General features: G+C 39.8%; 1 protein-coding gene across 1 annotated transcript in view; it reads right to left on the bottom strand.

Annotated features, from left to right (window-relative positions):
* abca12 (ATP-binding cassette, sub-family A (ABC1), member 12) overlaps nt 1-14,258 on the bottom strand; it is a 118,344-nt gene that overhangs the window by 52,555 nt on the left and 51,531 nt on the right. Inside the window, exons 34-45 of the mRNA XM_084725330.1 lie at nt 13,746-13,916; nt 11,618-11,782; nt 11,173-11,368; nt 8,963-9,102; nt 7,342-7,461; nt 7,089-7,179; nt 6,254-6,433; nt 4,828-5,155; nt 3,790-3,904; nt 2,228-2,557; nt 560-629; nt 325-459 (exon numbers count right to left, since the gene is read on the bottom strand). Of these exons, the coding sequence (XP_084581456.1) occupies nt 325-459; nt 560-629; nt 2,228-2,557; nt 3,790-3,904; nt 4,828-5,155; nt 6,254-6,433; nt 7,089-7,179; nt 7,342-7,461; nt 8,963-9,102; nt 11,173-11,368; nt 11,618-11,782; nt 13,746-13,916 (2,041 nt within the window). The remainder of the gene's footprint in view (nt 1-324; nt 460-559; nt 630-2,227; nt 2,558-3,789; nt 3,905-4,827; nt 5,156-6,253; nt 6,434-7,088; nt 7,180-7,341; nt 7,462-8,962; nt 9,103-11,172; nt 11,369-11,617; nt 11,783-13,745; nt 13,917-14,258) is intronic.

Here is a 14,258-nt window from a genome sequence, read left to right as displayed (position 1 = left end):
GCTGCACTGATAATAATTAAAGCGTTTGCTTTCAAAGAGACGCGCAAGCGTTGGTCGAGACAGGGGGTCAGAATGCTAGCATTATTATCCATTTACTCTTGATATTTTACAAACACAGTCCAAGTGCACACATTAAGCAAAGATGTCAGAAATGCTTATATCATCATGCTAATTCTAATACAACTTTAAAAGTTGCTGACCCGGCAAAGATAAGTGCACTGTGGGACTAGCAAAAGTGGAGAATGCAAATATGTCTATCTTAGTATCAGGACTCCTTGAGATCAATCTGCTTTATTTTATTAAGACTATGATTTTACAGTTTACCTGGGAAGACCATGCGGATGTAAATCCCGATGATGAAGTAGAGGACGGAGTCGATGAGCATCAGCGAGCACAGCCAACCGAACGAGGCCGTGTCTCCAGAGATGGGCGATGTGTATGAGTTACTCCAATGAATTCCTAAAGAAAACAACAGAATAAACGTTTCATCTTGTTTCCCACTGACTAAATTGTCAGAGAGATCTTGTTTGACGCAAGTCAGATGTCTACATGCGCATACCTTCTCCTTGGGCCTCGTAGCGAGACACGTATTGACTGGCATAACTGAAACAGGTCGGGGAAAACAAACTCTGTAGGAAAATGAGAGACAAATTAGACAGGATACGGAATCAGAAGCAGCAAAAGAAGAATAAAAATATATCCTCTTTTTCTTTTTTTACAGACTGCCTTTTTGTAATTCCTCTCTTCTGTGCTTTTGACAACTTTGTGTTGCATGAAGTGATACTTCAAAAGCCTTTCTCACTGTGATATGAAGGGTTTTGTTCAAGGCGAGCACGGTTTTAGATGTACGCAGCGATGTTAGGTTAAAAAAAATGAAATGTTTGACCTCCAGTTATTGATCATCAGACAACAAGCACCAAAATAATTATTTTTTTCAGATTTTCAGAAAATGTATTGCGTAAATATGCAAAATTTATATCAGCATGAAAAGGCAGGAAAACTGTTCTGCAAACAGAAAAACGTGTAAACAGTTTACCCTCCACTACATTCCTACTTACTTACTGTCAGAATGAAAAATAAAAACAAAACCTCATAATGGAAAACAACTGGAGGCAAAATCCTCTATTTATTCAGTGTTTATATTTTGAATCATAATGTTAGTAAAATTGTTTTCTAAGATGGATAGAGAGTAAATAACATTTTGGAACAAAATGAAATGGCATTAAATCTCTGTCTGTGTTTGTTATCTCTCCATTCACTTCTCAGAACCTTTCAAAGCAAATAATATACATTTGCTATTTTAAATTACTGCACAAATCACAGTACTTGCACTCCTTTAAAGGGACAGTCCCCCAAAACCAAAAATACATATTTTTCCTCTGGCCTGTAGTGGTATTTATCCATCTATACTGTTTTGGTGTGAGCTGCAAAGGTTTGGCCGTAGAGATTTCTGCTTTCTCTGCAAACATACTGGAGCTATAAGGCACTGGTCCTGTACTGCTCAAAGCACCAAAAAATACATTTGAAAAACTAAACAGCAACATCTCTTTCCAAAAATCCCGTTTACTTACAGACCTTACCATGAACAGTTTCATGTAGGAACTACTTTCTCTCTGCAGTAGAATCTATCAGAACTGTTCAAGGTGAGTAGTAGTTTTTTGGAAAAAGACACTAGTTTTGGATTATTAAATGTATTTATAAATGTCTAAGAGACATTTTTAACTGACATTTCATTGAAATGTTTATTGCATTTGTCATATGAGTTTAGTCAAGGGCACACCTGTTGCATTATGGGTCAGATGCAATATGGCTGCAGTTGCAGGAGCTAACATGGCTGCAGAGGAAAAACATACAGCCCCAAAGGAACAATATTCTGCACGGTCTGAGAGTAATTTGTGATTTTGTACTTTAATTTGTTTTGCATTTGTGTATATTTGTTTAAGTGCCTTTACATGGACAATTTAATAACATTTCTGTTGCTTTGCTAACATGTTTCGGCCTGTCTAATAATGGACACTTGCTTGAGAGATTTTAAAATAACTGAGGGTTCATGGTGCTGACAAAAGAGAGAAAATAAATCTTCAAAAACATCTACATTTTGTGTGGCCTTACAGTATTTATTTTGGTGCTTAAAAATATGTAATATGTATTAAAAATATGTATTTTTGATTATGTGGTGAACTGAACTCTTTAGCATTCATGAGTCATGACAGAGGAGGTTCCTCACCAGTGCGCTCTTCTGGGAAAAGGTGAGATTCCTCTCCACAGCCATGACCACGATGAAGGGGAAGAAGCAGAGGATGTAAACAAGGCTGCCACTGAGGCCGGCGATGTAGGTCTTATCAAAGAAGGAGCTGATGAGGTAGCTGAAGGCCAGGATGCTCAAACCGTAGTCACAGAGGTACAAGAAAAGGAGGAAGCCGTCGCTTTTGGGCAGGATGTTGCCGAACTTCAGCACCAGCGTGAGGATGATGATGGTGAAAACCAAGTAGGCGGCGCACTCCAGGAACCAGGCGAAGAAGTGGCTGAGTGGATTGACTCCCATCATTTTCATGTACTTTGGTAAAAACAAGAACAGCAATGGATGATGATGCATGGAAATGCCAGTAGAACATTCAGTCATACAGTAGATTTAGTTGACTAAAATGTAACGTAACACATTATGTAAACGTTTCTCTAAAATATCCAAACTCATACTCCTGGAGGAAACAAATATTACCCTGTTATTCACACTAAGTGTACTATATTACTTTAAAAGTGCATTCTTCTTTTTGTTACATATTTGTTTCATGAGTATGAAGGTAAATTACTAATTTGTGGTTATTTATTGAGTCTAATGTTAATATATTATGTATTATAGACCTGCCCTGCACAATGCCCATGTATTACTAGATGAATAGTTCCAAAACTACAAACCAAGATTTTACCAACAAGCTTTTCACTAAAACATTACTCCAATAATCCTGTAACTTTTTTTTTGCCTGGGGCATTATGTTCACGATGGGCACTAAATTTACAGGTGGAGTCAGAGTGCCTTTTTACCGGCTGTTCTGCCTGACACTACAGAGCCACTGTAGTTTAGAAGTGACATGTAGCAAGTGCTGTTAAACGTTTTAAAAAGCACCAAATGAGACCTTCAAATAACTGTGGCTTAATGTAATGTTGCTGGTGACCGTACTAAGTGTAGGTCGAAAGCCAGAGTAGAAAATCTGCAGTGAAAAAATCGTGTGAGGTCCAGGCCAGAGAGAGGGAGAGAGCCGGGGGCAGAGCAGAGGTTCTGGAGGAACACACACCTCGAGAGATATCAGATTCTGCACTAATTTGATGTATTTTGCTTCATGAATGCGCACAGATGCACAGGGAGGAGAGTGAAAAGAAGAGAGATTGGAGGGAAGTAAAAATATGCAGCGCCGAGCGCAGTCAGAGACTAAGCTGAACACCTTGGAGATAGTATCTCTTGTCCACTCGTCCCTAACCAACATTTTGGGCTCATTTTTGTTTGTCAATGAAAAGTGCCAATAGATTTTCTCATAGTTTTGCCAGCGCATTGTCTTCATCAGTGAAAAAATGTTGCTGATGAAGAAAAAAATTATCCATCAACAAAATTAACACTGATTGGAGCGCAGAGCGAAAAGGAACAGTACTTAGGAAGGGTAAAATAACGTGAGTATCTCTGAAAGAGAGCGAAAACAAGGGCATTGCGGGACGTCTTGGAAACCAAAAAGTCAGCGTTCAAAGCAGAAACACAGTGGCAGGTTTCATCATGTTTCAAGTGAAAGAAAACATTACCTCATGCAGCCTCAGCTCTCTCTCATGCACCAGTTTCTTCACAAAGTCAGCTATGAACAGCACCCAGGCCATCATCAGCATGATAGGGAAGACAAAAGAGATGGCCTCCAGGTACCTGGGGAATACAGAGATGCCAACTGTCAGTCAAACCTCTAGAAAACCTAACATCCAATCACTGTCAACAACAGCAGATGAAAAGACCTATCATTCAGTCACTGGCTTGACAGAGAGACGGAGATGCAGAGGGTGGAAGAGCAATATTGAAGGAGGGTTTGGGGATTTTTTGACAGCCGTGTCCTGATCCTCTTATTATTTACGCAAAATAAATGCCTTTCTCTTTGTTTTCCATTTTTTGACCTAATCATATCTGGAGCCTGACACGCGGGAATTTAGTGGTTGCTGATTTTTCATGCTGCATAGCTATATTTCACCGCTATCATGTCAGAAATTGTGTTGTTAAGTCATAAATCAGAACGACGGAGCAGCGGGGATCATCATATCTTACAGTTGGGACAGTGGCCCGCTGGTGCTTCTTACATGAGATATCAGCACTGTCTTAGACGCACTCGAGGGCAAGCACAAACATAGGCGTTACGTTCAGGCATGATTTATTGGAAACGATGTAGTGTAGCGATGCACAAGTTAATGCCAAAGTCACGTCAGATTGGATGTATACTACAGAGATAGGCAGTGTTTGCTATTGATGGTTGTTAAATGCTTGAAGGGCGTCTGAGTGTATGTGTATGGTTTTCAAAAATGAATGCACAATAATAGTGAATATTCATGCACATGGTACAGAGCCAATTATAATGTGAAAGGCTCCTGTGACTGACTACTTACTGTCAGTCCCAAGTGGCAAATGAATAATGAGAGAGCATGCATTATTCCACATCAGTGCTTGTACGTCCCCTCAGAGACACTGTGTATCCTTTCATGTTTCTATGCGTGTATCCATACAGGAGCACGTTCAAACGGCATGTGTGTGTTTGTGTGTGTGTGTGTGTGTGTGTGTGTATCCATGTGCCCAGGGGGACTCACTCATCCCGGAGGTGGCAGGGATAGGGGAAGGGCTGCAGCTGCACGGCTGGCTCTGTGACTCTGTGTCCAGTCTGGGTCTCAATGATTGCCCGATCGATGTGCTCCTGCAGGTAGATGAAGCCCCGATTGTAGCGCAGCGTCTGCCTGGCCGAGATGTGCGGGTCCTTTATGAAGTAAGGGTCTCGCACTCTGTCAGTGCGCATGAGGTTGTCCATGTGCATGCGAATAGTATAGCTGACTTTGGGAGGCAGGGAGGACGTGGAGGAGGCAGACCTGGAATGGCGAGTCTTGGATGGGTCCTCGTCTTTGGGAAGCTTGAAGATGACACCTTAAACAGATAACACCATCTCAATGCTGTTGACACATTATTGGTACCTGTTTATCAAGCATTATCAGTGACTTTGGTGAGGTGAGATGTCTGCAGAGCCAGAGGATACTAAATGACATCATCCACCCCAGCCACAGCCTGTTCAACCGCCTGTCGTCTGGCAAGAGATACAGAAGTATCCGCTGCAGTCTCACCAGACTACAGCACAGTTTCTTCCCTCAGGTGGTGAGGCTACTTAAGTCATCTTCAGCACTCCAACATGTAAAACAGTTTGTCTTATTTTTTATTTCTGACTTATTCAACCAATCTACTCTATAAAATGTCAGCGTTGTTTTTTGTGAGTAGTAAAAAGGGAGCTACAACTTTTCCATTTCACCATGTATATAATGTTCAATAATCTACTTTGTACATTGTAAAGTTCAAAGACCAGACCAACTCTTAGGTTCCTTTGCCTACATAAACTGTTGCTAAGTCACTACTACTAAGTAGTTCCAGTGAAAATAAATATTGCAGCATGTTAACAAGCTAACTTCCCATTACAACAATGGCTGGCTTCAATATTTCCTAAAGAGGAAAAGGACCATCCAAGGCTAATTTCAAAAGCCAGCATCTGTGTTGGTATCAGGGTATGTCAGGGGTTGCTTGGACATCTATGAAGGCCCCATTAATGCTGAAAGGGACCTACAGGTTTTGGAGCGACATATGCTGCCATCCAGACGTCGTATTTTCCAGAGACATCCCTGCTTATTTCAGCAAGACGATACCAATGTGTTCCAACAGTGTGGCTTCATTGTAAAAGAGTTCAGGTACTAGACTGACCCACCTGCAGTCCAGACCTGTCTCCCATTGAAAATGTGTGGTGCATTAAGAAGCACAAAATATAACAACAGAGATCCCTGACTGTTGAGCACGTGAAATCATATATCAAGCAAGAATGAGAAAGGATTTTACTTTCAAAAACTTCAACAATGAGAGTCCTCAGTTCCCAAAAGATTACAGAGTGTTTTTAAAAGAAGAGACAAAAAACAGATCTGTATGCCATACTGGCAAATGAACCTGGAATACTGAAAGAGTCCAGTACACCCAATATTTACTCACTTGCGTAGAGATCACGGTTTTTGGCGAGTTCAAGAGCTGCTGCGTTGAGCTGGTCGGCAGAGTCGTAGCCACGGTAGCGGTCAAACTTGATGCAGGAGGAGAGGTCCACCATCAGCGTGGACAAGGTGGTGATCTGTTTCAGTACGGGCTTGTTCTTCTCCAGCATGTGCGTCATGTTAGCTTTGAAAAAAAAAAAAAATTTACTGACGGGGTTAAAGGGACAGTTCACCCCTAAAATACATACTTTTCTTCTGGCCTGCAGTGCTATTTATCCATCTAGATAGTTTTGGTGTGAGTTGCCGAGTTCTGGAGATATCAGTCGTAGGGATGTCTGTTTTTTCTTGAATAAAAACTCAACAGCAACGTCTCTTTCCAAATATCATGGCCTGGTTATTAAAGATAATCCAGAAACCTTATTGTGAGCAGTTTCATGAGGGAGTACTTTATTAAACAGAGTAGATCCTACACTTCTTCCTGCAGTTTAATCTTTGATTGCTGTAAATTTAAATTAAAATAATGACATTTGTGTCTCTTTAGTGCCATGCCCTGTTATGTCACATGTTAACTAAGACAGAAATACATTCTGACAATGCACAGTAATCTAATTAAACACCTGCATGTCAAAGTCAAACCTTGTAGATAAAAAAAGACTGACATCCCCAATCACATCAAGGAGATGGATGTTGAAATGAGTGCAACGCCTCCTGTAAACTTATGGAGCAGTCCCATTTTCTGATAGTGTGGATATTTTACTGGCAATAAGTGGGAGAGGAATAGAAAGGTAAGCCTGCTATATGCAGCTTACAAAAGTAAGACCTTCAAAATGCTCACTCACAGAAGTTGCTGAGCGTCTCCTTCATTTTACCGACATTGATGTCTGTCTGCATCTCAATGAAGTTCTTCACAAAGGAATTGCCGAGGGAATTCTGACAGGGGGAGAGGGAGAGTGGAAGAGACAATGCACAACATCAAGATTCAGCTGCAGAAACTCGTTGACGACCACTGCAAAGTTTATCTCCAAACTTTCAGACGACAGCGAGCCAGCTAGAATAATCAGATACACGGAAGACAGCTCTGACTGTTCGTACCTGCAGCATCGGCAAAGTCTGGCTGAGTATATGGGCAGAGTTTATGATGTAGTTGGAGGATTCGATCCAGTCCTCCGAGTTCTGCCTCAGATTTGCAAACTCCTGCAAGGTTGTGTTGGCCTGCACAAGGATAGGACAAGGGCGAGAGCATGTGAAATGGCTGGATATCAGCAAGATTTCATAACCTGCTGTGTTTGTGTGTGTTTGTGTTTGTGTTTGTGTGTGGCTGTTTGAGTCTGTGAAGGCAGCGGTATACTAAAAACAAAGTCAAACTTGCTCAAAATAGAACCACAGTACAAGATGGTGGTGCATACAAATATGTTTAGCCTACACACCCCTGCAACTCTGTATTTCTTGTTTACTGCACGGCATGAAGCCTAAACAGGCAAGTGTCGCCTACAAGAGGAACAAATAACAGTGGCAACAACCTCTGTACTATAAAAGAGCGATGGAGTCAGATGATTTCAGAGGATTTACAAAGTAAAGGTCATGAAGATGCTAACCTCCAGACAGGGTAACTGTGAAATGTTCGAAAACAGTTCACTTCAAAAATATATCTCTGACCTGGTTGCTCAAGATAATCTGTAGATCTTGTATTGAGGAGTTTTATTTCAGACACAACTGTCAGTTGTTAGCTAGCTAGTTACCTCTGATAGCTAATTTTAGCAACATGCCAGCTAATTTTCTTAGCTACTCTACATCAATCATTAGCTAGCAAATTAGCTAACTGAGGGTCAGGTTTATTTTGTTAGTCCACAAAACACTGCTGGAGTTTCACAGGAAAACAGTGTTGCAGAATCCCCCGAACAAAGGAAGTGAATGGTGACCAGTTTTCAAATGTAAAAAACACAACTGAAAAAAAACAAAACAAAACATAAAATGGAGCCATACTGCCTGTCTGGCATAATCCAAGTCTCCTAAAGTCCCAACATGCCGTTTGCATAACATCATATCGAGCACACAGTTCAGATAGTGTGCATGTGCACGTGAACGTGGCTCCAACCTAAGGATCACCAGAGAAGATTCAGGCTAAAAACATTGTGGAAATAACATTTTTTTTTACTCAACTTGGCATGTTGGGGCTTTAGGAGACTTGTATCACACCAGTGAGCAGTATGGAGGCATTTTATGGTTTTATTCTGTGTTTTTTTTTTTTACATTTAAAAACTGGTCACCATTCACTTCAATAGTTTAGTAGATTCTGCAACACTGTGTTCCTGTGAAACTCCAGCAGTGTTTTGTGGAAAAAAATAAACTTTCAATCTGCATGAGGGTGAGTAGATAATGACTGATGATGATAATGAATTTTAATTTTTGGGTGAACCATCCCTTTAAGTCATCTGCAAACTTTGGTTTTCTTTTCAACATAGATGAGTCTAGAACACATCTATGTACAGGAAACAGGACAGGAGAAAGTTCACTGAGATGACTTTACAGCAAAAAGAGGTGGGATTCAGATGGGTCTATTTTGATCATTTTCACACAAATTCACAATATGAAGGAGTTTGTTCACAGTATTTCAATAATAATTTATCATTTAACTTGTGTGTGGGTGGGATAAAACGTAAATGGCGTAACTTTTGCATGTGCCCATTTATGCTGTATGTACTGTACTGTATACCTTCTCCATTATGGTCCTGGTGAGGGGTGTGTCAGGTGTGTATAGAATTTGTCCCATCAGCATTGGTTTGAGGAAGGCCCAGGCGATGGCTCCTCCTGTGGTGTTGACCATGTCCAGGTACATGTTCATACAGAACGGAGCTGCACGAGGAAAGAGGAGAGGAGAACCATTAGACATACAGTATCCACCAGGGTGAAACGTTTTATTTGACCGACAAACAAGTTTGATATTTTGTTGTTTTTCCCAATATTTGCAGCAGAGAGAAGCTTTGAGGATCTTCTTGATCTTGAAAGATAAGGCTGGTGTTATTTTAACAAATCCCGTGACAAGACCAAAACCAACAATAAACAAGTCACTTACTGCTTTCCAACTTCTCTACAATGTTGCAGCACTGAGCCAGAAGACCGTTCATACCCAAGACTAGTGTATAATCTTTAAAAAGGGATCATAAGAAAAAATATAACCAGCCTTATCCTTTAATCCTTAGTCCTTTATGAAGTGTGAAGTGAGACTAAACTAAACATCTTTCTAGACTCTTGTGGGAGTGAAGGTGGTGAACATGTTCGGTCATCACTGGTGACTTCAGACTTCCTTTGAACTACCGGCTAGAATTTGTGTTTCGCTTCTGAGCTCTGGATTTTCCTCTTTCCGTGGGCAGGGAAGTGTCCACACATATCAGAATTAAATTTAAAGCAAATATCGATGGGGCTGGGATACTCCACGCTGTTACTGCCAACTTTGTGATTTGGGCTGAGAAGATGATAACACAGAAACACTACTGAGTAAAGGAAGGAAAATGTCTCTTTGATGTGCCTACAGTACATTAGTTCTTTTTTTAACTGTGTCATAGTTGCCTTCGTTAGTTTAATAAACCTCCTCCATTCATTCTTTCCCAACCATATGCCCATTTTTGTCATTTTTAAGTCAAGTAGAAAGGAGGTCAACAGTATATGGCGCTTAGAAGTAGCACAGAACATCTGGCAGCTGTGAACCTGAAGATTAATTTGAGATGCAGCTCAGCACTGTGTATCAAGATTTCTAATTATAAATCAGCAGTAACAAATATGTCTTCTTTTGGCATTTGTTCAAACTTTGAAAGTTTAGAGTCTACAAGAACATTATGATGGAAGTAAATGATGACCATTCTCACGTTCAATTATGTCTTATAAGTTGCTGCAGCAGTTTTTGGGTCGATTCCATGTATTACACAGATTTGATGCAGAATGCACCAATTTTGACTATTTGGGAATTGATGAAAATAGTAAAAAGAAAAAAAAAAGCCTCAAAGACCTTAAGGAACACCACAGAAAAATTCATGGTGTAATTTGGAATGAAAAACCTTTTACAGTTGGAGATTTCTGTAGAAGAATTGCATTGCATGCACTGGATGGCATGTATTTCTATTCTGGGAATCACTCGGAAACCCCCTTATTGTCAGTATACATAGGAAAGACACACATCCTCTAAATGCTGCAGGTCTCTGGTTTGTGGTGTTGAAGTGTCATGAGGCTGTGATTATTCTAAAAGGTTAGAGTAGGTAGATAGTAGTAGATAGTAGTATCAGTCCACAAGAAATGGACCTCAAGAGCCACAAGAATTATGCAATTCTAACTGATACTATTTAGGTTATGCAGAAATATTCAAACACTATTTTTAGAATAGGTGAATGCAAGAAATTGATTACTTGATTACGAATTTTGAGATTTTTTAAAAGAAAAAAAGTCCCACAACGTCCAAAAACGTCTCTGATTCCAGCTTCTTAAAAGTATTTTCTGTTTTTTTTCCCCCATTATGACAGTAAACTGAATATCTTTGGGTTGAGAGTAAAACAAGACATTTAAGGATAACATCCTAGACTTACGGAAACACTTATCAACATTTTTCATCATTTTCTGACATCTGATAGACCAAACAAGTAATCGATTCATCAAGAAAATACTCAATAGAGTCTGACAATGAAAATAATTAATTACTTGCAGCCCTAGCAAAAAAAGCTCATTTATACTGCATGCCCCAAACCGCATGGGATTAACATAAGGTGGGCACGTCTGTAAAGAGGAGACTCTTGGGTATCCATAAAACCCATATTTATTCACTTGTTAATGCAAACTATGAGTGCTTTTAAAAGCAAAGAAATCCCATGATAAACACTGAATATCAACAAGGTGACTGCACCAACAATACACAGTAATATTCAGTTTACAACATACTGGCATTTCGGGGAATCTTGAACCTCTCGATCATCTCCTCCCTCTGTTTGTTTTCGGGGAAGGAGGGGCTCGCTTCTGGCACGATGGGGAGTTTGGAGATTCCAAACAGAGCCAGGATGCCGTTGCTGCACAACGCTCGAGAGAGGGTGACAAACGTAGCTGTGCGAGACACGCCGCTCCTCTGCCCTTGTGTCATCTGGGGGGAAAAAAAATGAAGACTGAAACTTTGAATACTTTATGATTTACATGTATTTAAAATAGATAATTTGTCGAAGGCTTTTTAAAAACATTAAAACAAGCTGCAGCAGAACAATTGTTTGAGTATGGTCACAGGACTAATTTTGAGCACCGAAACATTTGCATTCCTTATTTCTGACTAGGTCTAAATATAGACATAGAGACACACACACACACAAAGCTCTCTCACTTATTAAAAAGTACACACTTCTCTATTTTGGTAGTCAGTCATCAGGTTGAGGCCATCAAAGGAGCGCAGGGACTGTTGCAGCTGATTAACGGTAGGGAAAAACTTCTGCACCATGTTGGTTACAGTTTCGGCCACCTGAAGCATAACTTCCACCAAGGTCTGAACGTCGTCAGACAACACCATCTGAAAGAAAGGGACAGACATTCAAATATTTACCTCACCGTTACTTCAAATTCTTGACATTCAACAAGTGCGTTTGATGTTTTTCATGTTCCCAAAGACCGTATTTCTCCTGTCGTGTCATGCTTTATTTTTTTTCTAAGCTACATAGGTCGAGTGTTATGGAAGACAGCAGCAAAGCGCTCGATGCCAATTTGAATTGAAGTAATTAACCAGTGGAGGTGATTCCTCAAAATGAAAAACTCTATCTTAAGAATATCTCTGAAAAGTCTCAAACCATCGCAAGGTCATAGATTCAGTTTCTGAGCACTTTTTCCCTCTCTGTCCTTGTTGACACTTTATTCATCTCAGTCAACTGTAGATTAAAATCACTTGGTTGATTCAGTCAAGGCAGCGAGGCAAATAAAAGCAAGTAGTAGTAGTTTTTTCTCTGGTAGGCAGCCACATGGGTTTTTTATTTTATCGCTTTAGAGGCTGTTATTAACCATAGTCATTCTTTGTTGGTCAAATGATTTTCAGTTCTCATTTTAATTGAGCATACTTTCAGAGTAGAGCTACATTTTTAGAGAACATTATGCTCCCATAAAACTCAACAAAGATGTCTTTCCAACACTTTCTCTGAAATTACATGCCCTGAAACTATATTCTGCCTTTTTCTTTTACCCATAGAAGGTAGTTAGAAAGTAAAAAAAAGCTCTGTGAAACTGGGTTATGGCAAATTAGATTATCAACTACGCAACTACAAAATAAAAAACATTCACATCAACATGCCAGTGATGAAAATAAATAGCAAGCTTTTATGGGTTACAGTTTCTGCGACCTCAGGTCTGCTCTACAGACCAGGAAAAAAAAAACAGAACGGCAAATTGGTCTACTGGTGATGGGAAGAGGGTCAATGGCATATTTTAACAGGTTGAGCCACATTTAAAAAACCTGCATGCACGCATTAATTTTGGTGTAAAACGGTATTACAGGTCGTGTTTGGCCAGCATCGACTGCTAAAGTGACTGTCATAGTACGTACACCAGCTAGCCGCTAACTTTGTCTATCTGACATTTGGTGCTGGGCAGGATGAGTATTTTTTTTTGAGAATTTCTTCACAGATTATTACTATTATATACTATATACACACTGCTACTGTGCTACCAAAAGTGTTAAAGTGAACTAAAACAGCAAAGTTGCAGGACATAAAATCAAAACAATGAGCTGAAACGGGCTAAAAAGCTTCACAGGGCATGATAAATTTTCAAGTTATCAAGAAACTTTGCCCAGTAACAGCAGAAATAAATGGCCTACCTCAGGTTTAAAGGTAAAACAAGTAGGATTTGTCCGACCTGTTCATAAATGCACCAGGAAGACTATTATTATGTTTCATTCCCCAGACGCCAAATACTGATGTTTCAGGTTGGTAAAACATCCTGGGAACAGCAAAATAAACAGAGAAAATGCTGCATTCGAGGTAGAAAAGATGCCTATTAAAGAAACCTGCTGCTACTCCTTTTTAAATTACTGTATCTAGATCAGTAGATCTGAGCTACGCCTACACATGTGCTGCATGTCTCGTATTAAATATGGATGGTTTATTGGAGTCTTTGGGATGGACAGCGTTTGGTTTTCTTGGATCAAATGGAAAAAACATCAGTAACAAAATACATTTTTGAAAAAACATGTGAGATAGGCAAGGATTCATCTGGGGAACAAATGTTTTCTTGTACAAAAGCAAATTTCTCTCTGACTTACATGTTCCTCAAAAACACACACTGTAGCATCAAACATGTTTTCCAGCTGTCCAACAGAAATGATTTCTTTGTCCGTCCAGCTATTACAGAAGAATGTGCAATCACCAAATTCTCACATTCTCTGGTATTTTCACAAATCGAAGAAAAAGGCGTTAACCTTAGAAGAAAGTGTAGCATGTTGTTTTCTTTTTCTTTTGACAAAAAGCTCAATCTAAATTCAGCCTTACTCTGTAGATGAATTTCTCCGTGTTGAGATGGCGAGCAATCAGCAGCGAGAAGCTGTACCACTGGTCGACAGACATGGAGCAGAAGGTGTTTAAGATGACTGCATCTGCCTCTTTCATGTTCTTGGATGCTGTGGAGTTGCAGTAACGCAGGTTGATCAGCCAGGACATGATCTGTTTCAGAAGCATTCAGAGAGCATGGAAACTGTTAATACCGGCAACAGAAACACAGGAGAAGGTATGAAATATAAAAACAACAGAGATTAGAACAGGTATTATACGATATAACCTGGCACAACTTCCAACATAAAGTCTTTCAACTGTTCCAGTCTCATAAATATGTAATTCATAAATATATTGAAAGTCTTCAGGAATGTAACTTGGGGAAAGTAAAGAAATATACCTTTTCCCATTGCCAATCCAAAGTAAAAAATTAATTTATGCTTGATTTCTTGTCTGATGTCCACACAGGGTTCAGTGCTGTCCACAATCAACCAGAAACTGTTTTACATGCAA

Source organism: Lutjanus erythropterus, chromosome 8 (assembly GCF_056507025.1).
Source record: "Lutjanus erythropterus isolate fLutEry1 chromosome 8, fLutEry1.hap2, whole genome shotgun sequence".
NCBI lineage: Eukaryota > Metazoa > Chordata > Actinopteri > Lutjaniformes > Lutjanidae > Lutjanus > Lutjanus erythropterus.
Note: the sequence above shows the minus strand (reverse complement) of the source record. Positions and strands in the feature narration are given on the sequence as shown.